The sequence below is a fragment of the Bacillus rossius genome, chromosome 11 (assembly GCF_032445375.1).
Source record: "Bacillus rossius redtenbacheri isolate Brsri chromosome 11, Brsri_v3, whole genome shotgun sequence".
In the NCBI taxonomy this organism is placed as follows: domain Eukaryota; kingdom Metazoa; phylum Arthropoda; class Insecta; order Phasmatodea; family Bacillidae; genus Bacillus; species Bacillus rossius.
The window spans coordinates 39,768,977-39,792,396 of record NC_086338.1 but is presented as its reverse complement, the minus strand read 5'-3'; the positions used below and the strand labels follow the sequence as shown (position 1 = coordinate 39,792,396).

Here is a 23,420-nt window from a genome sequence, read left to right as displayed (position 1 = left end):
ATCCGTCGGAGGTATCGCGACGTAGGTGAACGACTACATCATTTCCTTCTAATGGCAAAGGAAATGTACCCGCCTCCAACTTAGGTGGGTTTTTAACGTTTCTAATTTTAAAGTCTTATTTTTTATTTTGATATTGTCCGGGTTTGTTAGGTCAGGTCAGTTACATTATAAATACTTTAAAACTAAAGAACCATTGAAATTAATTCACATTATTTTTTATGTCCGCTTAGTTTGAAAGTTATAATAATGTAACTGACCTGACCTAATCGACCATTTTATTTATTACGCATTCACGAACACACGGCAAAATAACAAAAATGGCGTCGGTCTAATGGTTGTACAGGTGTTGTATTGCAAAATTAAAAAATTCTATATCTCCTAAAGTATTTGGAATTTCTTATCTCCGCCGGTTGATTTGAAAAGAGGAAGTGAAAGAGCATAGAATAAAAGTATTTTCGGATTTTTAGCATTTTTTTTCGCATATACCGTTACTCTACATATTTACCAAATTGTTTAACCTCAAAATTAGTGTCAAATATCTGTAACTTGTCATTAAGTTTAATCAATTTAAAGTAATAAAAATAGAAGCATTTTACTTAATTCAATTTACACTTGCAAAAAAAACTTACGCACAATAAACCTACATGGAAATTAAAGTCTTTTTCAATGTCCTGTAGTCTGAAATATGTTTACTCATGTCATCAAATGTAGAGCTGTACTGAAGAAGCCGATTTTGCCAATATTTAGTTGAATCGGCATTTCTGCCAACTTCCAATACTCTTGTTAATTTTCGGCCGATATTACTGAAAAACGAAAGAGACTGCCATAACCTAAAAATCCACTAGTACCCTTTTCACTTTTCGTAGTAGTACTGCATTCTTTCAGATCGCATTATTTCTTAGCAACATGTGCCAACCGTACATATCAAGATTTAACATCCTTTTTTTTTAATATGTCCTAAATAAATACATTACCATCACGGTAAATACACATCTCGGTTATTACGGCAACTATAGTGCAAATGTGGTAACTATCATGCTTCTGCAGTAGTTATGGTATCCACAAAGAATCGTTAGTTCTTTTTATGGTAATTATCTTAAGATAACTATTGGAATTGTACTGTAGTTATGGTACATCATCCATATTTCTTCGTAAGTTGTTGTTCATTTGTCTTTTCTTCATATTTATATTTATTACGTGCGCCATTACTGGCAGGAACTTTCATAAAAATTTTAAACGGGACTTTATATCACACATTTTATGGCGTAAATGATGAGACCCCGGACAATTTAAACGCTTTTTACAGTAAAATGCGGGAAATGTTTCCGCATAAAGCGGGAAATACTTCCGCATAAAGCAGGAAAGTGATACATTAAAACTATGCGGAAAATTATAGAAGTAAAAAAAATTCATCACGGAAATTCGTAAATCCCAGGTACGTAAAAATGATGTGTTCATGTATACGGTCGATCATGTTACATTATAAAGTAAAGGATAATAGTGTTGTAAGACTTTTATTCCCTTATAATGAGAGTCTTTTTTTTTCTATAGGTAGAGTGCAAGAAAAGCTCGCTCGAATTTCGAGTTGTTGAAAAGCCACGAGCTCAAGTTCGAGTATTACTAAAAAACTCGACTCGAAACTCGAATTTCGAGTACTCGCAGGTGTCTACTAAATAATTATATTATAATATTTAGTAAATAACATCCAAGCCGTGAAGCGTGAAAATGGCTGCGTGTTAGGCCAGCCAGCCTTGCATTTTGGAACTAAATTTAGCTGTGCTCCGCTACGCAGCGCTGCGTGTCAATAACGTTTAAAATAAAATTACTTTCTTTTTGTTTGAATAAAATATAATAATAAAAACGCTCATGCATTTTATTAGGCAATCAGTTACTGATCGCCAAATCAAATGCATGAAATATTTATTTATTAAACATATTGATATTCTTGTAGTTGTAACAGTTCCGGGCGAATAATCTTGCCGTGGAAAATGTATTTACATTGAGAAGTTACGTAGGTAACTCGACGTTTGCAACACTAACTAGTGAAAAGCCCAAAACGGCATACGAATTTTGGCAAAAGTAAATACTGATACAAATATTAAGTGGATTTTAAATGGAGAAAAAATCGGAACACGGTAGCTTAGTTTTTTATATTTAAACAACATAATGATTTGCTAATTAATCATTTAAAATATTTAAATAATGCAGATGCATCTTGGATACACAATTCTTATATCAATGGATGTGTAGTAATATTTTATTTTTCATATTTGATGCAAAAAAAATATAAAATTATGAAACTCGAACTGACTCGACCTCTTCAAAAATTTTGTGGCTCGAACTCGACTCGACATATGAATTGCTAAACTCGGCTCGACTCGACTCGACTCGAAGCCAAAAAACCTCAACTCGTCCATCTCTAGTTAGAGTTGATTGAAATACAGACGCATCCCACGTGCGAGTAAACACGGTAGGCAGACCGTGGCAGAGAGAGGTCACACCTGCAGGAGCGCGGGGCCCACGACGGGCACCAGGAAGCCCTGGTGCAGGAACTCCAGCAGCTGGGCGGTGACCCGGGGGTGGGCCACCTGCACTACCGCGTTGCAGAACTCCAGGGAGTTCATGAAGGCCGCCAGCTCGGGGACGGCGGCCACGTCGTCTGGCGTGAGCCGGTGCCAGTCGTCCGCCTCCGCCCGCAGCTTGCGAGGCAGCACCGAGTACAGCCCGCTGAGCCCGGTCGCCAGCACCTGCCCCCCCACCACCACACATCTCACAATCCCTGGCACTCGTGAGGTCACCCGTTCACAGACTCCAGACGATACACCAGCTTCGCTTCCCGGGTCTACAGGCAGAACACTCTCGCACAGCTCATTAGGCCCTACACACTACCTCTCCTCGGAGCACATGCCACTGCCGTACCTCGAATGGAAAAAAAAACTGTGTCTACTGTTGAAAATCAACTTACGGATAAAAAAAAAATCATCAGAACAAAGATAAACAGGAAAAAAAGAAAAAGAAAAGATGCCCCCTCTTTTTTTAAGGGCCTTCAAATTTTTTTTTATTCATTTAACCAAATATTTGTATGATCAGTATGATTGCAAAGATGATTACAGAAAGATTGGATTAAGAACCTAGCATAATTGAGGCATTAACAATGCAGTAGTAACAATGTAATAATGCAGTATCAACTGGGCAACACTTTGTAAGGTGCATGGACACTGATTTAACTCGGGATGTTATTGTGTCGTTACAAGGAAATTTCTCGGTGAAATCCGAAAATGAACGTTTGAAACGAGCGGCCCCCACCGAAACAACAGCACGACCCCGGAGAGCGGAGTGCACTAACCGGGCAGACGTTGGATCGATCGGCGATGTAGGCGCCCACGGTCCCGTTCTTCTTGGACAGGGCCATGCAGAGCAGGAGAGCGTCTCGCGCCTGCTGCCCGATGGCCCCTTCCCGGTGGACGAAGGGGATCAGCAGCGTGAAGATCACAAACCTTCGAGAAGGACAAAACACGTCCGCTGTGAGATCACACAAGCTGACGCTTCGTCTACTCAGTTACTGTCCGACTCTTCAATCCAAGACGTCAAGAGACCACGGCAGTGCCGGCCAGATTAGCGACTTTAGCTAGATTATCGAACGCCAATACAGTTCTGACTTGACTACCCAAGAAAACTTATGTTATGAAAAGTTATGAAATTTGTATGAAAAAGTATAAACTAATTTAACTGCAGAAAATTTTTTTTTTTGTTTGAAATTGTATCTCTGTTTGTTAAAACTTTCTACATAATGAGGTTGGTACATATTTCAAAGACATACAAAATTGGCCGAATAATTTTCATTTTTCTGAGTATTTCTTTCCCAAACATGCTTATCACAAATTATTTTAATTGTAAAAGGAAATCAGGAATCATTCAAAATGTGAACTATTTTGTTGAAATAGGTATTGAGAAATATTTATATTCATAGTTGTTGAACAAAAAAACAATTTTTTATGAATACGGACAATGAATAAAAACAAAAAAAAATTACACATTTTAAATATAAATTAACGTAAAAATAAAACCATAAAATCTTGTCCCTAGTTATTGCCTTATAATTGCTGTTACAGTAGAACAAGCCAACAATTTTTCAACTTCGTCTTGTTCCCTGGTTAAATTTTGTTTGTCTTTAAAGATACACTGCCACATTTTTTGTAAAATTGTCTCACGATTCATGATGAAAACATTAAGAGTGAGAACGTCTACACCTTCGCCACCTGAAAATGTTTAATTTTGGGATTCCTACGTATGAATGAAAAAATATATATATATTTGTAAGCAATAGAAAACACTTTTAGTTATGCCCTCGCTCAATGGTTGGCAACTTAAATATCGTAGGACTATGCACGTGCATCTGAATACCCACTGGAATGGCAAGAGAAGAGAAGAGTTTGACTAAGGGTGCCAACTGACACGTAACTATGAACATTGTGTGCCTTCAGTATATTGCATAAAATTGTATTTTAAACAAACTTCACGTATCGTGTGGCAGAGATCGTAAACATAAAAACACGTAAAGGAAAACGTTTTTAACGTAAGTGTTGGAATAATTTGGTTTTAAAAACAATTTTTTTCCCCCCATTTATTGAATGTTAGAAAGCAAACATTGTAAGCAGGAAATTGCACTATTTATGAACGTTAATATGCAGGAGATAAATACATTGTCCTTATGGGGGGAAATATTGGGACTTTTAAAAATATGACATTATAAGCAGGAAAACATTATATGCAGGAACATTATAACAGGGTTCCACTGTATTTTCCCTTCATGTTCTTTATAGTGAAGCTTTCCTGTATAAACTAGGTAATATAACTGCAGAAATTTTTTTGTTTTGTTTGAAATTGTATCTCTGTTAACACTTTCTACATAATGACGTTAGTACATATTTCAAAGAAATAAAAATTGGCCAAAAACATTTTTCATTTTTTCTGAGTATTTCTTTCCCAAAACACGCTCATCACAAATTATTTTAATTGTAAAAGGAAATCGTGAATAATTCAAAATGTGACTACTTTGTTGAAATAGGTATTGTTGAACAAAAAACAATTTTTATGAATACGGACAATTATAAAAACCAAAAAAAAAATTTTCACATTTTAAATGCAAATTAACGTAAAAATGAAACCAATAAAATCTGGTCCCTAGTTGTTGCTGTTATTATCTGGTTGTGTTCCCGCGATGATCGCCGGAAGGGAAGAGGGGCGAGTGAGGGGCCCCTCACCTGGCGGGGCCGGGGCCGGGGCCGGCGGGCGCGCAGAAGAAGAGGTCCAGCAGCTCGACGTTGTGCGCGAGCGAGACGCACAGCTGGTTCAGCAGCACCACCAGCCTCCGCTCCAGCTCGACCGGGAGGCACTCCCCCTCGCAGGACGCCAGCAGCTTCAGCAGCGGCCGCACCAAGGGCTCGTGCGACAGCAGCTGGCTCCGGCAGCTGGCCAGCAGCAGCTCGTACAGCTTCAGCTGCTGCAGCCGCACCGCGTTCGCGTACCTGCCGCCACGCCACGCCACGCCACGCCGCCGGTCAGACCACCTCCGGCAGACTTGCCAACATTCAAATTTAAAAAATCATGAGGTCCTCTATAAAAATTTTCGGGCCCATAAATACAGGTTAGATATAAAAAAACAAATGAGAATCTTTAAATTTAAGTGATATACCTGTACACATGTTACACGGTCTCTGCTTCAAAATTTATTTCAACAAATTATAGGTTGCAGATTTAATTTAGTTGAACATAATTTAGCGCTATTGTGTAGTGATCATGCAGGGCCGCAACTAAAAAAGATATAAAATAACATTCTGCTCGTGTAACACTGTTATCACTGTTCACAGCAAAATTAATTTTTTTTTTTTGGAAGTAATACACTTCACGTGTTAGTTGTGTTTTTTTGTAGCGACATGTTTCACAATGTCTCCTCTTCCACTATGCGAGATAGAAAAATCAGCACGGCACACGCTACAAAATGCAAAATTGCTTAATTTACGTGACTCGAGTATTGATGGAAACTCGTTACTGTAAGCTTTCGTAAAACTTGTTTTGTAACATTTACAAACAAAATCTTGGGGCCCCGAAAAATCGTTAGGAAACACTATTTTGGCGTGAGGACGTGAACTGGACCTTAAAATCGTGAGCCTCACACCAAAATCGTGAGAGTTGGCAGGTCTGCTCCGGGCACCCGCTACGTTCCGTCTCACACTTACAGACTGCAGTACCTTCGTGGCCGGATTGTTAAAACTATCAAAATTATTAGGGCTGTGAGAACCCTCCATTTTCAGTTCGATTCGATTCCGAGTCGAATCCCTACCAACCATCTGAAATTCGATTCCAATTTCGAATCTTCTCTTTCATTTTTTTTTAAGTTTTATCATCATAATAATTTGCATTGGGTTTTTATACTCATAGTACTAAAATATAAATAGTTTCAAAAACAAAAGAGTGGACAATGTATTATTTTATTACATACAATTTCCAGCTGGCAGTTGTAGTTAAATAATAATTAACTTGAATGTAAGAACTTCTTTAAATGCTATTTGTTACTTTCATATTCAACATTCACAGATTTATATATAGGCTACACTGCTACAGTTTGCATACAAAATAAAACACTTTGACATAAGATTTATGGTAGGCTGTATATACATACATTGAAACAAATGGTTTTACAAAAATAAGAATTACGTTGACCTACGTGTTAAAGCTACTTATTTCTTTCACAAAAAGCTAAAAATATAGGCCTTTTTTAAATTTTTTTTTTACTCGAAGCATTTCGAATCCATTAAAATTAATCGGGGCAAGTTCGGGTATTCATGGAACCGAACCGAAATCGAAAATTTGGGTACCCGCACACCCCTAAAAATTATATCAATAATTACAATAAGTTATATTAGTTTACTATTTGTTGATTTTTCTAAGACCATAAAACAGTACCTATTGACAGTATTATTACAATTGTCTACACTCTGAAATAACAAAATTATAAAAATATAAATTCTTAACACCAATTTATTATTTCACTGGAGAAACTGTTTGTAGCAGTTGATCACTATTAATAAATAACAAGGTATTCCATTAATTATGTGCTATGGTCAAACAGAGCAAAAAAAAAAAAATTATGTTAAAAGATTTTTACAAAATTAATAAGACAAACTGTTGAAACCAAGTAAAAATTTATTACCATCAGATGATAATTTTATTAAATATAATCATGATTATATTACGATAATTTTATTACATATATTTTTTAAAATTATGATTTTTATCTAAAGTTGGGTCTAAATCTTTTGTGCTCTTTGGGTATTTCTGGCAACAGATATTGCTGAAGTCAACATGGTGCAATATAATGACCAAATAAAACTACTTTTGACAGTTCCTAACCTCAATTACTGTTATATGTTACACTTTGGTTTCTACTGTTTTGGTTTACTAACACAATAAAATACGTATGTTAAAAGAAAATTTGACACTACTATTTCATAATTATTATAGTTAAATTAAATCACTAACTTTTATTCGCTCACACTACCAAATGATACACATTTGGAATGTAACGTATCATTGGTGTAATAAATAAAATTCATAATGTATGTTTATAATCAAAGGTTATGGTATATAGTAGGTACCACCATAACCTGTTCAAAGTTTAATGGAAAATCTTGTGTTCGTATTCACGGAGTTTTTTCCAGTGGTAATTTCCACAACCTATTTATCATGCATATCCTATGCTGAAATATAAAGAATTCATTAGAGGCCCAATGGTGCAACCATCCTGACATCAGTTTTCCACAGTTCTGCGAGATTGTTCCAAGCAAATGTGTGGCTGATTCCATTCCCGAAACCCCTGTTCAGCGTAGTTGTGTGTTACTGTCGCTCGTTACCTCGAGAGGCGACATTATGCAACACAGTACAGCGGCACTGGGTCATAAGTACTGTGAAAGGTCTTTAATCCAGCATTTTGTGGATGGCACGTTCAGTAATAGTAATCTGGCACCAATTGAGCCACTCACGTTTAGATTATTTTTGGGTGGATTCCTACTGTTGAACTTGGCTGCCAAGTCATTATAATATTTCGCTGCCAGCATTTCTAGTACAGTCAGGAGTTTATCGTAACTGCAAGTTTTCATGTCAGGGGAGTGTTCTGTTTTCTAGCAGAATTGGGGGTACGTAGGGGAAGGGAGATGTATTCCCACCTCCAGGGGCGTATCCAGGGGGGGTTTTAGGGGTTCTACCCACCCCCCCCCCCCCCATTTAGCACCAAATCTTTAATTTATTATTCATCACTCAAACAGATTTCATATTAAAATTAATAAAAAATTTTCCATTGCAATATTTAAATTTAAGAACCGAAAACTGCTATAATAGCACTATTTTACACCTTAAAATCCAAATTTTTCCGGACCCCCCACTTTAATATGGGGGGGGCCATGCTTCTTAACACCCCCCATACACAAATCCTGGCTACGCCACTGCCCACCTCAAATTCTAAAAAAAAATCCATCACGCCCACCCACAAAAAAGAAAAAAATTTAAAAGCAAACCATGATCAATGAGGTTCCATACAACCTCCAACATTCCAGCAAGTGAAATCCCGCGTACACTCCTGAGCCAAATGTATTTCGCATTTCCCGCATTTGTGATCCTCGCTACTGGTCCCCACGACCCGGGCCGGAGGGGCGGGCGTGGCAGTCACCTGCCGGTGTGCACGCTCCAGCGGAACAGGCAGTCCAGCAGGTTCTCGCTGAGCAGGAACTCGAGGCAGGGGGCCTGCCCCTCGCTGCCCGCCCGCAGGTCCAACAGGAGCAGGTTCGCCATCTGGTCCAGGTGGTTCACCACCCCCAGCACGTCGTCCTGGATGGGGTAGCCCGCCGGCGGCTGCAACATTCACCCCGACCGCCTTTCGCGGAAAGGATCCCGGGACTAGCTGAAAGTTAAAACACTGTGGCGTCGTCTGCGTTTCGTGATTGGGTGAGTTTCTCCCAGGTGCGTGTCGATCGTCTCAACTCCGATCACAGCGATTCGGTGCGGAAGCAAAAGCGTCCCGAGCGGCTCGGTGAAGCGAGGCAGCGACTTCTCTCGCAGACGCCCGCCAATCACAAGGAAGAAACCGATGGTGCCGGCATAGCTTGTTGCAATCTAACAAGCGTTCAGATTTTTTTCGCGAAATATGCCTGCCCCCTAGCTAATAAGTAGGCCTAGTCTATGGAGAAAATAAAAGAATGAGTTTTAAAAAAGCACATAAAATCTAAGTTTCTTACTCTATTTCAGGTTCAACCGCAAGATTTTCCAGATTTCTGTTGGACCTTAAAACCACATGTTTCCTCCCTGCACGTTTAGAAGCAGTTGAACACTTCCCTACATCGAGACAAAGCCCGCCCGCACACGAGCCGAGAAACACAAGAAGGATTGCAACAACCCCTGCACCCACGGTACAGCCCGACCTTCTTGCGGCTTTCACCTCTTCCCAAAGTCGAGACAGCAGTTTCAGGGACATCACTTTCGTTCTGACGAGGTTAAAGCTGTTATACAAGCCTGACGTCAACAACCACCCCCGGAATTGTTCTACGACTGGTTTGCGGCACAAGCGCTTGGAAGGGGATGGTGACTATGTCAAAACGTAAATCTATTGCTTTACACAGAAGACACATGAAGGTTTCAGGTACAGCTAAAATTGTGAAAACCTGGTAACAAATAAAAAAAAGTAATGGCAATGCAGGCATTACTTTTCAATCAACCCCAGTAAAAACAAATCTTAGGCCTCTCTTTCACTGGATGTCAATTAGCATAGAATCCTGTTGTTCAAAGATGCCCAACTATGTACGAACGATTCCCACAAAATCCTGTTCAAACGATGTACGAATGATTCCCAGCCGCTGAAAGGCTGTATAGAAGTTAGTGATCTGTATACATGTGTGCAGATCAGACCTCCAACACAATCCCCATGTTGAGATTTTAAAGTATGACTTGCAATCATAGATTAATTTTTTTTGTCAGGCATAAATAACCTAAAACCACTTACAGGGTGTCTACCAGATCTAGTAAATGAAATTCCCTGATTTTTCCAGGTTTTCCAGGTCTAAAACTGAACTTTTCCAGGTTTTCTGTAACACAATTACGACATTCCACAAAACTGAAAAATCTGCATAACAGTACATTGACGGGTTTCAAAGTATTTCAACTCACTTAAATTAGTAAAAAAAAATACCTTCTTCCAGACGTGGCCAAAGTGACTCAATTGATGGCAAATAAAATATGCTGCTACAGATATTTCACACACTTACTTTTGCAAAAACATAAGTAAAAGGAAGCTCCCATCAATTTCGCAGTGACTCAACTTTTGCGTCTATTGCACTTGCTTCAGAACGAGCCAAATCCAACACTCGAGCCTTCTTCAACTGCAATGCCTTGATCTCCTCTTCAACTCTTCTTTATCTGCCTTCTTCTTGTCTGTAGCTTCCTTTTCTTTTTGTTTTGTTTGCAGGGCTTCCTTAGGCCTACAACTAGCATTTCTTACATACTGTAACATGGACTTGGTGATATCAACATGCTCTACACCTCCAGAACGTTGAACAAAGTCGTACATCTGTCTTTGTGCGATCAGTATTTCTTCCTGCAAGTTTTCAGTCAGCAGATTAGAATTCACTGAAAATCCTCTTTCCAATGATGCATTTCCATGGGAAAGTACCAACATCATCCTCACAAACTTTAGAAGGCCTGTTTTGGCAGCTACTGTATGTGCCTTAAGAATGAGCATCCACAAGTGATCAAAGCGCCAGTCTTCTCGAGAAAAAGACGAGAACAGTGCTTCAGAATCTTGCGAGGAACATACCAACTGATATGATCACTCAATCTTATCAGCTTCTTGTCCTTATAGCCACTTGTTTTGAAGACAACATTCTAAACTGTAATTCACATGCTGTTTCCTCACACCCGAATTTAAAGCCACAGACGGACTTAAGCAGGAAATTCCCTTGGTAAGTTTGTACTTCAGGGGACTTTTGTCTTGAAGTTTTTTTACCATAACCTTTAGACAAGTCCTAACATCATTTTTCAGTAACAGGACAGACTTTACTGGTACTTTCTCTTACTTGATGGCATGGCGTACTGCATAACCGAACTTGATATTGTTAGCAGTCAATAGATTTTCCTGGTTATCTACATCCATTCGAGGTACATTGCCTTTCTCCCTAAAGCTCTTTAGTACCTCTGGTTTCAAAAACTTTCCTGCCAAAGCTAATAAAATGTCTACAAGTTAATCAAAGAGTAGAAGAATGTCAATTTTACTTCTAGAAGATTATCTTCAAGAGCACTTTTCACTACACTGAAAGACACAGATTAAATAGAAACTTCACTAACAAATTTCATTAGGTGGGGTAACGTTTTCATGGCACGCTCAGCAACTGAAGTATTCCATCTGATTGCACAAAATTTCTTGGAAAAAAAGCTCTGATCCAGTTATTCTAATGTAATCTGCCCTCCTTGCAGGTACATGCATAAACAAATAGTAACTGTGCCTGAAAAAACTAACAACGTCCAATTGTATAGCAGAAATTCCAGTTTTGAAAGCACCATGGACCGTATGAAGCCCACAGCTACCAACTTCTAGCAACGATGGCGAATCTTCACGAAAAGTGTCGGTGATATGTATTTTCAAAGCTAACAAAAATGCCCAGTTTACGTTGAGGGCATCCATAGACACTTAAAATTAAATGCACCTGTCGGTATAATCCGAACGTGGGAAGCACATGCTGCAGTACGTACGTCAGCAGGATAACAGACCAGCTTGAACCAGTCTGTATCACGTGATTTAACGCTACTTCCGAATCCGACGGTACATAAAAAAATGGGACGCGATACACTTGATGCTACGTCAATGCAAGCAGATCAATAAACAAAAACGTATTGCCAACTACAACCTACCAAACAAAAATTCCCCGATTTTTAAAAAAATTCCCTGATTTTTTCCTGATTATTCCCTGATTACAATATTCCCTGATTTTTCCAGGTTTTCTAGGTTTTCCAGGGTCAGTAGACACCCTGCACTTAGGTTCATTTCATAAAAAGTCCCAAATGTGATCAAATTCACTTGGTTTATCTTCTCTCTTTCCAATTGTTTTAAATTCCTGCATTCTTTTATTTGAAGATGAGGATGATTTCTATCTCAATGGATAAGTATCTAAAAACAATAGGGTACTCCATGGTTCTCGCTGAGGTACCTCTACAAACTCTGCACAATCGTGTCGGAAAAAGCTGCAAACAATGTGCACAATCTGTGTTATACGTATATATACGACATCCATATACATCCAGTGAGATCGAAAACTAATGATCGCAAAATCGTACAATACTGGCTATAGGAATATAAAAAAAAAAACAATGATATAAACTATAACTGAAACGACTAGCCAATCAGCACTGAGAACCCTTTCATGGAAACTGCAAACCAAATGTAGTCCTGTTGCAATCAAGTCTATCTGTTTAAAAAATACCTCTGGAAAGAAACATATTCTTGTGTAAGATTTCTTCTCACATACTTTGCTAGTTTGTAATTGGTTTTTATAAAGATTTGCTGACAAGGTAGGGCTAGTTTAAGTTAATCTTGCATCTGCACACAAATCTTGTAATAATCCACAACTATCAAAAAAAAAACACATGAAAAGAAATGACACAGTCCAAGATGAATATTTTACTGTTTCATGTACTTTGCTATGCTCTCCACAGTTCTTGCAGATATTTAATCTAGCTCTAAACGAGCAGGATGCTTAAAGTGACTGGCTCATGCACGAGGTACCCATGTACTATATTGAGTGACGTAACGGACAAGTCTAATGGGAGGCAAAAATTTGAATAGAATTGTTAACGTCGTTCATTTTCTGAGGAATACGTGCTGTGAACTGAAGTAGCTGACACATTGAATTTTGCAGTCTTTCCAAGTAATTCTTTAATTACAGCTGTGTTTGATATGGCTGGTGTTTCATGTATTCCAGTTTATCCTGGATCCTGAAGGCTTGATTCTGATGCAATGATCCTGTTGGCTTGAACCTGTGGTATATGATGCTTGCTGTTTTAGTACATAACGTCGGAAAATCCTGCACGTTAAAGAAATTATAAAATAAATAATTATGATTCTAAGTTGAAAATAAAATCCTTTCTATTCAATTTACAACCATAATTTATTATGACAATTTTTTTTTAATGTACAGAATCTTCCGACATACTGAACAAAACAGAAAGCATCATGTACCACAGTATCAAGTCAACAGGATCATACCATCAGGATCAAGCCTTCATGATCCAGAGATGAACTTCAATATATTAAACGGAAGAATTAGTGGTAAATATGTAGTTGGGCAATATTTGCGAAAGAAAATGTAAAAAATCCGAAAATACCTTTATTATATGCTCTTCAACTTCCTCTTTTCATTAAAAGTGGCGGAGGTAAGAAATTGCAAATACTTTAGGAGATATCGAATTTTTAAATTTCTTCATATGTAGTTGAGCGGTATTTGCGAAAAAAAATGTTAAAAATCCGAAAATACCTTTATTATATGCTCTTCAACTTCCTCTTTTCATTTAAAGTGGCGGAGATCTGAAATTCCAAATACTTTAGGAGATATCGAATTTTTAAATTTCAGCACAATACCAGCGCATTCCTGTGGCGTGCGTGCACCATTGTTTCTTGTTTACGTACGAGTATCTATTTTTTTATTAGATAATGATGTCACGTGATTGTTCGTGATAGGCCAGAATTCAAATGAACTAATATGTGATTATTTAGTTCAATTATTGTTTAAAACTGTGTTTAATTTCCGCCTCCAACTTAGGTGAGTTTTTAACGTTTCTAATTTTGAAGTCTTATTTGTTATTTTGATATTGTTGCGCAAGTAATAAGTAACAAAAAAATTTACGTGAGTTGTTACTGTGCATCCTTTGTTACGGGTTTGTTAGGTAAGGTCAGTTACATTATAAATAATTTAAAACTAAAGAATAATTAAATTAATTCACATTATTTTTAATATCACCTTAGTTTGAAAGTATTTATAATGTAACTGACCTGACCTAATCGACCATTTTAGTTTACTGTTCACCCTCTGTCCGGGTTTGTTTGGTCAGGTCAGTTACATTATAAATATTTTAAAACTAAACAGCCATTAAAATTAATTCACAAAATAATTTTTAATGTCGGCTTAGTTTGAAAGTATTAATAATGTAACTGACCTGACCTAATCAACCATTTTATTAATTACACATTCACGATTCACGTATTCACGAACACACGGCAAAATAACAAAAATGGCGACGCTCAAATGGTTCCACAAGTCTTGCATTGCAAAATTAAAATATTGATATCTCCTAAAGTATTTGGAATTTATTACCTCCGCCACTTTTAATGAAAAGAGGAAGTTGAAGAGCATATAATAAAGGTATTTTCGGATTTTTAACATTTTTTTTCTCGCAAATACCGCCCAACTACATATTTACCGAATTAGTGTATTTTTAATGCTCTAGAGTTGGCTACAGTTGTGCTAATCAGAGAGAAATACGATCGCGGGTAAACAATTAATGGTGGTGGCAGTGTGAAAACACAGGTACTGTAATGTAAGCTTTAAACTGTTATTTTTCACGAACCAGTAGGAATTAAGAGACCATCCTTTCAGGGTAAACGTAAATACGTGTGTATTGTGTGAGAAAAAATATGTTTTCCAATTTTTTTTTCCCGTTCTAAAAAGCCGTGGTATCTGAGTGTTACCAATGACTATACTTAGCCAATAAAATAAAAATAAAATGAATATTACCTGAGTCCTTTGAATTATATCATGTGTTTGTTGCCAATGTTTCTTGAAACTTTCGTAACATGCTACTGGATCGCAATCCTTGGGTGGCGAAGTGGACGGCCTCAGTTTCCCAAAACTAGCCCTCAACGGGCTGTTCTTTAACCAACTCATTTTCGTTATCTTCTATCGTCGTAGATTATCATCCTGTAAAAGCAATTACATAGGCACTCAAATGTATAATCTAGTACGTAAGCTACTAAGTCAAACAGAAGTCACCTATCTAGGTTCATTTGACAACAAAGAGAAACTACGCTTACATCTTACCACACTCCACAAAAAATAGTTACGTAATTTAATATGTAAACATACAAAATCAACACCAAATGATTGCTAAATTCATCCATGGTACATGTATTTGAACTACGTGCCTTTGACAATTTTTTTCTTCTAGATATTTAACATCTTAAGAAGAAGATGCCCTCATTCTTGACAGCAGAACATTAATTGCTTTGAACAGTAAAAATTAATTACATTCGCTTTTAATCTATAAATGATAAATTTTGTTAAGTGAACAAATGTTAAGTATTTAATTTAACTAAAATTGTTTTACACAAATTCCTTAACTTTACAACTCAATAATAAAAATAAAATTGCACAAACATAGATAAAGCCATATAGTTGGATCCAACTCTCACGAAGTTTTTTTGTTTCCAGCAGAACTCTAAAAACTAACAGCGCTAGGAGTAGTAGAACCCTTCATTAATCTTGAGTTTCGTAAAAAAAATATTACATATATAATTCTTAAATCCGTCTCAATTTTTTTAAATTTATTCCCAGATTACTATATTTACATTCGTTTGGGTGCTTGGTAAATGCCTAATATCTATCAATGACTTAATTTTTTTTCCGCATTTGTTATTTAAGTTAAAGTAGTAAGAGAAAATGCCTCGCTCTTGTTTGGCACGCGGCTTAAAACCATCAAGTTATTTTTTTTCATTTGTGTAACTACATAACAACCCGATTAAAATTAAAATAATGGCAAACTGAAATACCATGGCGAGTGTCTCGTCGCCCATCCCGATGCACGAAAGCTGGAGGCCCCAGGCCAGATTCCAAGAACTATGACAGTATTAAAGTGAACTCTGACCTGTTGGTAGCAGAATACACAATAGGCGGAAGACCTTTGTTTTCAAAAGGATATTGACATCATGCCTCCCCAGTCTACAACACGATACAGCCGCTACATCCGCTCCTCTAACTAACTCCAATGTGGTTTCTCGAGACTTGTAAGAAAGTCACTGCCTTGGTGGTGGTACATCGCCACCACATATACTTTGCTGCATCCTCCGTGTGGCGATCAGAAGGAGTTGTCATGTCTGAGTATGTGTATACACCTCTGAGCGAAGAATGCAACACACTCTTTAGGAATTCCATTGGCCCAGATGCAGAGGGGATTATAATATCCCACTTTAACAGGACTTACTTGCCCTCAAAGTAATTAGGAGCCTCGTGGCTACAGTTGTATTGTGAAAATTGTCATTTAGGTTATGTAAGCTTCGTTAAAAATACTTTATAAAAGTGTGAATGGTTTTTTAGGTTAAGTTTGCAATATTTAAGATACCTACTTTAAAATAATGTTTACAGTTGGTTAGTTAGGTTAACTACATTAAAAATACAGTAAAATCATCTAAACAATTAGTTCGAAATTAGTAATATAAAATGTAACTAACTTATCACAACTAATAATCCTTATACAATTTTGTAAATTTTTTAATGTACGTAACTAACGAACTATGTACAACTACTAAAGGCCTCAATACTTGTGGCGCCAGATTAATATGTGCAGCTACTAGCTTAAATGGTGTTGCTATTTATTATACTTGTCTTGTATTGACACACACACACACACACACACACATACACATATATATATATATATATATATATATATATATGCACATATGCTTGTGTGTAGGAATACAGTTGATAATAGGTATATTATAATATTACAAAACACAATGGTAATTTTAATAATTTATTAATGAAAGTCAGAATTATCTCAGGTTTTTAGCAAAAGGAAAAATATTATTGCTTTCAAAATTTTAATAATTGTTGGCACTGCAGAAATGGATGGACACAAATATATATATATATATATATATATATATATATATATATATATATATATATATATGTGTGTGTGTATGTATGTATGTATGTGTGTGTGTGTGTATGTGTGTGTGTTTTCTGCAGTGCCAACAATTATTAAAATTTTGAAAGCAATAATATTTTTCCTTTTGCTAAAAACCTGAGATAATTCTGACTTTTTATTAATAAATGATTAAAATTACCATTGTGTTTTGTAATATATATATGGAAAAATGTCTGGAATGACGATGCGCATATTTACTTAACAATCAAATGTCTCTTTTGTCCCGGTCCAATATCGTATACACAGATTCAGTCTAAAATTATGATTTACATATGTTTTTTTACCTCGGCTAGATAAAAATAGTTTAAGTCTGTAGAGCTTTGATGCTATCTCTCCCAGAAAACTGGGAAATTAAAGTTGTGTGTTATACGAGTGTCAAATTAAATTCACGTAATTAATATTACAAAATTTAAGTTTCTCAATGTCTTTCTTGAAGTTAGGCCATATAATACATTCGTTATCTACGTGATACGTGTTTCGTATTAACGAGATGGAGTAACAAACACAGTCATGTATTACTCACGTATTTATGCACTCCTAGAATCATTTATCCTTTTATATAAAGCCCTATTAATATACAATTACACTTAAACAATCCGTTTCTTTCATCCTTTTGTGCGGATGCCTATTTCTAAATAGCTATTCTTCAAGATAGTTTTCAACGAATTCAGATACGTGTCCATTCATTGATTCCCTTCTTTTTTAAAAAAAAACTTCAATATTTAAGTAGTTTAACAATGCGTGCCACATTTAAAATACGGCTCCTGATAGGCTGAGAACTAATGATAGTTACAAATCTTTTAAATGAAGTACATCAATTCCGCGCGCAACAATAGCGCGGAACACAAAATCTTACGTTACATTTAAAATAACGACATTTAGTTATAAAATTTTACATTAATATACAAGTTGTCAAATTAGCATTCTACCGCTACAAGTTCAATTGTTCTAAGAGGGGTCCTTGCAATTGCTAGTCCTCAAACGTTCATTTCAGTCATAGAGTTTCAATTACATAGATATACGTATCAAATCCAAAGAGTTTCCAAATAATAAAAATATATACAGGATGAAGAAATATAAATTAAAATAAATTATTCACTTAATCTGGGCTGGAAATGTACCCATAGTTGCAGTACAGAACTTTTCACACAATTAAAAAGTATGACTAATGTAGGTAAGGACAAGGTAACTAAACAAACCGTTCACACAATTTTAAAGTATTTTTAATATCACTAACCTAACCAACCATTTTCATGATCTTACACACTTTAAATGGTATTTTCCTTAACATACCACTTTTAAAATTGTCAATTATACTGTTAGAATACATACTTGAAGTATCACACCACCCTCTTAGATAATAATTAGAAAACATTTTGGAAGGTAAATAAGTTATTTTACATTTTTTAGTATAAATATTATGAAAAATTTTAACTCCTTGAGGGTTTTACAAGGTTTTGAGGATTTTATATTAATTTCGACCAATAAAAACCACTGATGATTTTATTTCTGAAGAGCAACTTTAAATCAAACAAAACAATTGTATCATAATTATTTATAAAACTTTGCACGATTTTTTTTATTAATTTTCGCTATCAATATTATTATAATTTAAAATATCCAGTTTCGTTAAGTACAAATAATTATGTTAGTATTAAGGGGGACAACAGTTATTATTGTACTTGCCATTGTTTATACAGGTTATGATATTAAAATTTACATTTGTTTTATTGCTTTGGTGTTAAATGGCCCAGACAGAAGTATTATGATTTAAATGTTTCTTTATCTAGAACCAACATTAAAAGATTTGATTTGGAACTTATGTTCATTTTGAGGCGCATTTTCACCAAATGCTTGCACATATTCTTACATTGAATAAGTCAATTTATGTTATATAAAAATACCTTAACAAAAAAAATGTATGTCTGTAAAGTCGGTTTACGGACGATAGTTTAACGTGACAGGTCATAACAAACATTGATGAAATTATTGCATACTTTTATGAATAAAATTGAATCATTTTTATTGAATTATCACTATTTTATATGGATACAAAGAAGGAGTGAAATGAAATCTACAATTTAATTGATAATTTTACTTTTATTTGCACTCATTAATACAAATATGTTTATTACTTTAACGAACAGATTATTTTAACTATAACTTTTATACATGTTTTCTAATTAACTTCTTCCAATCTGTATTATTCTGTTAAGGATAGGACGATGATAGGAAAAGTAGGAAACGAATGGGAGTGTTTCAAGTTTAATGTGCCTCGAAAAAGTAAAATCGATGGTTGTTCCAATCGAGTGGAAGAGAGATAGATGCGGCGCAAGCGTACAATGAGCGTAACGGGACACAGCGTAACGGGACAATGTGCGTAACGGGACTCATTTTTGTGCGTGCAGCCGGCGTTCATCGATTTATTAGACGTTGTCACGTCAAAAAATTAAATCAGAAAATGTTTTGTCAACATCCGTCGTTACTTCTTCGGCTCGCACATGCTGTTATGTCACATTGCAGTTCCTTCAGGGGTGAGTGAGGGAGACAGCGACTCTAACAAGTGCAGTACGGTGCAGTGAAGTGCAGTGCATTGTTGCGAAGGAACGCCACCACCGGCGGTTTGATGGCAACACTACATCTTTAACATGATTGAATTAGGGGTTAATGGCTTTCCGAAACTGAGGTGATTAGAGACAATGTGGGGCGGTGAGAAGAAAACCGATCATTGATGGAATGAATGTGTGGTGTAAATCAGAGTTTCAAACCCCCCCCCCCCCCCCCCCCCCCTCTGTCTCTCTCTCTCTCTCGATAAAACCCACTGGCTCATGTCAACATCCTGGTTCAAAACTGCCGGGTTCGAACCAGGATCGTCTTGTTAAGACGAAAGTGCTCGACTACTCTTTTAAATTAAAATCTAAAATTATTTTTATTGAGTGTAACATCTTAGCTCTCAGTATACAGCATTTGGTAAGAGTAAGAGCATTTTTTTTTTTTTTTTTTTTTTTTTTTTAACAGGGGCCTCCTGATTTTGGTGGCACAACCAAAAAGCATCATTTAATAAATAAAAACACGGAACACAATACACAATAAAAACAAAGGAACGTAAACACTGTACAAGGCCCACAAGGGGCGAGAGGGTGACAAATGGTGCTATGGTGAACTCGAAGCTCCTCCGACGATACCGTCCTGGGTAGCTTAGCTACTCGTTGGGTTGGGGTAGGAGCACCTCGGCGTAGCCAGGGGGGGGGGGGGTTAGGGGTTCACCCCCCCCCCCCCCCCCTTAGCACCAAATCTTTAATTAATTTCTTATTCATCACACAAACAAATTTCATATTAAAATTAATAAAAATTTTACCATTACAATATTTAAATTTAAGAACCGAAAACTGCTAAAATAGCACTATTTTCACCTTAAAATCAAAATTTTTCCGGACCCCACGCTTTAATACAGGGGGGCCATGCTTCCTAACACCCCTCATACACAAATTCTGGCTACGCCACTGGGTGGGAGTGAGACTTGTAGGGTCATGGCAGTCTGTCGGTCGGCATGGTTCGCTGATGCGGGTTTGAACGGATATGTGTAGCCACGATGCTGCTATTTGTGGCGGATGGCAACAACCAAAATTCACAAACACAAAAGGAAACTTAATAGTATTTACTTTTGAATGCATTTTAACAAGATGGAGCAGTATCTTAATAAAATTACTTGTCAAAAAAACAGTTTCAAAGCCGGGGTTTAGTATTTTTTTCAATTCTTTTTCGCTTTTATCGGAGCAGTTTCATTGTATAGTTTAACCTTTTGTTCTGCAAATCAAAAGATTCCTTAGTCAACATAGCTATCCCGGCAGTGGACTCTAACGGTGGTTACGAAAACTACGTGTGATTCGCTTCAAGAAATGTAGTCGAAAACACAATTTTTGTATATTATCACGTTCGGCATTATTTAAAAGAATTATATGTTAAATTTCGTGTCCGGGTTTCATATTATAAGTGTATTTGCAACATAAGAGCACATTAATTTGCGTGTTATGGAAGGAGATGTTACACATCTCTGGCGAGTACTGAAAGCCTTGATCGCTTTTTTTTATTTAAATCTTCCTCTTTATTAATTTGTTATTTTCCAGAGATTTTCCAGTTTGATTGATAATTTATTTTACCTTGACTTCTTTTGAGGCTAATGTTAGAACCATTCACACTCGTGCTTTGCCCGGGTCTCACATCTAGAAAGTAGATGTGCAACCAATTGCGCTACGAATATAAAAAAAATTTAATCACCATAGTCCCTTATTCTCGTACACCCGAGACCTTAAAGGAGATTAGGCCTCACCATATTTTAATTTCAAATATTTTGACACCACTTCCAATAAATGCTCGGTCCAATTTTTTTTTTTTTTTTTGTTTAACATGGAATTGGACTTAGTTTTGGCTATTAGTTGAAGCCAACTCTTGTGAACAGTTTTAGTTAATTCCATGCTGTGCTTACAGACTAGAGCCTGTTAGTAAATATGTAATTGCCACACGGTATAAAGATCTTGGAGATCTGGGAGGTATGATTTATTGGAATAAAGTGTTTCCACACTCTTTTGATAATCGTAGTCTTTACTAGACGCTGATTGGCTAGACGTGACAGTCAAGTAGTTGTATAGGTTTGGGATTTTGTCCAAGTTATACGAATATCATTCTAAAAATCTGCGAACCATTATACGACACCGTTAACTACCCATGACGTCTCCTGCGCCTTGGCATTTTAGGCAATGCTTCAATTGTTACGTGACGCGCATGGCTGCAGTGTGTTTTCATTGTGTTTTCGTCCACCTGATGGCAAGTTTGACGGAACAAGTGGCAATACTGATGGAAGGTTTGGGTCGCATGGAGCGAGGAAGGTTGTTATCTGTACGGTGCCTCCCTACATTGATTTCTGATAAGGACGAGGGGTGACATATGGTACCCGAGGCAGGAAGAGTGGGGCTGAGTGGCACTTGGTGGGTGATGTTACGCGATGAAAACCGTCTCCTGTCTTTTTTATTTTATTTATTTAGATATCGAAGAAATACCGCCTATTGCAATCGCTATGGTGGTACGACTTCCCAAAAATTTCTTCCTGGATTTTCGATCCATTGTCCCTAAAGGAAAAAAAAAAACAGCTTGAAAGTAAAAAATATTATATCACATATTTCTATCAACATAACTGCCATAATATTGCAGAAATTACTTCCGGACTGGTACATAAAATATAAATATTGAAATACTCGGTCGAATGGTTTAATGAGCAAAATCGGACAAAGTGGTTAGAAATGAAGAAAGAATTTTCGGAAGAACTGAAAATTTCCCTTAACTCTGTTAACTTAAAAAAAAAATTGGCATCCATTTAAACTTTATGTACCTCCTAAGTGCAAAATATTGCTTGATGGAGTGAATAGAAAATATTCGAAACATTTTGGCTGTATTATATATACGAAAATGTTTGATTGATCCTTTTTTTGGAATATTAAAGAACACGAAGTTTCCAATGTACTGAAATAGTTTATACAATGTTTCAGAATCTTCCAGAACGTTCCCGAAGTTTCCTAAACGTTTCCAAAGTTTTCAGAATGTTCCAGAAGTTTCTATAATGTTCTATTATTTTCCAAAATGTTCAAATAAAAATATCAAATATGCGCCTGTGGGCTAAACTGATGGCGTTTTTTTTTTTCTTTTCCGATATAGTTCCGTATTTATAAATACGGGACCATTTAGCTGCCGATTTGTCGTCATAGACTTTTAGTTCTTAATTGTGGTACGATATAAACATTTATTTCTCTAAGATTTAATTCTGCTCTAATTAGGAAACTAGGACAAATTAAAGATTTTACAGTTTTTTTTTTTTTTTAAATAAACACTTGGCTTTTATAACTCGTGGGAGATTTTATACCTTTAGTTATATATTTACACTAGCCTTCGCCAGCCATCTTTGTTTACTGCATTTTTATGTCATTATTTATTATCTAGGGCCGTTCATATTGATGTCCCACAATATAAGCACTGCATTTTTTTGTTGGTAAATTTTGTCCCGACATCTAGTTTTTTATCTGTTATTTGTAAATCGACATTAAAATATTTATAATTAAAATCTTTGCCTAATGATGGCCTGCTCACTAGCTGGAAATTCATTGCCTGTTTTTCCCAGTTGGATGACACACACAAATTGCTTTTGTGATATCATTCTCGAAATACTTATTCATGAACATCTGAAATCACCCGAAAACCAAAAATTCAATATTGCACGTGAAGACGATCATTGAACGGTGTAAATGAAGCATTAACTCTTATACGACAGTTAAATTATTTGTTTATTACAACCTAAAAATTAAAAAAAGGTTCTCGTCTTAAGTAGAACGGGGATAAGGTCTGTGTCATTT

At 36.3% G+C, this 23,420-nt stretch overlaps 1 protein-coding gene across 4 annotated transcripts in view; it reads right to left on the bottom strand.

Annotated features, from left to right (window-relative positions):
* Positions 1 to 15,457, bottom strand: part of LOC134536846 (FHIP family protein AAEL005291-like) — a 53,984-nt gene extending 38,527 nt beyond the window's left edge. For 2 of the 4 annotated variants that reach the window (XM_063376859.1, XM_063376861.1), the window contains exons 1-6: positions 15,236 to 15,457; positions 14,829 to 15,011; positions 8,726 to 8,907; positions 5,265 to 5,528; positions 3,347 to 3,497; positions 2,502 to 2,747 (exon numbers count right to left, since the gene is read on the bottom strand). In XM_063376859.1, the coding sequence (XP_063232929.1) occupies positions 2,502 to 2,747; positions 3,347 to 3,497; positions 5,265 to 5,528; positions 8,726 to 8,907; positions 14,829 to 14,978 (993 nt within the window). In that variant the 5' untranslated portion in view covers positions 14,979 to 15,011; positions 15,236 to 15,457. The other 2 variants (XM_063376862.1, XM_063376860.1) reach the window with 2 other exon arrangements.
* Positions 15,458 to 23,420: the final 7,963 nt, after the last annotated feature.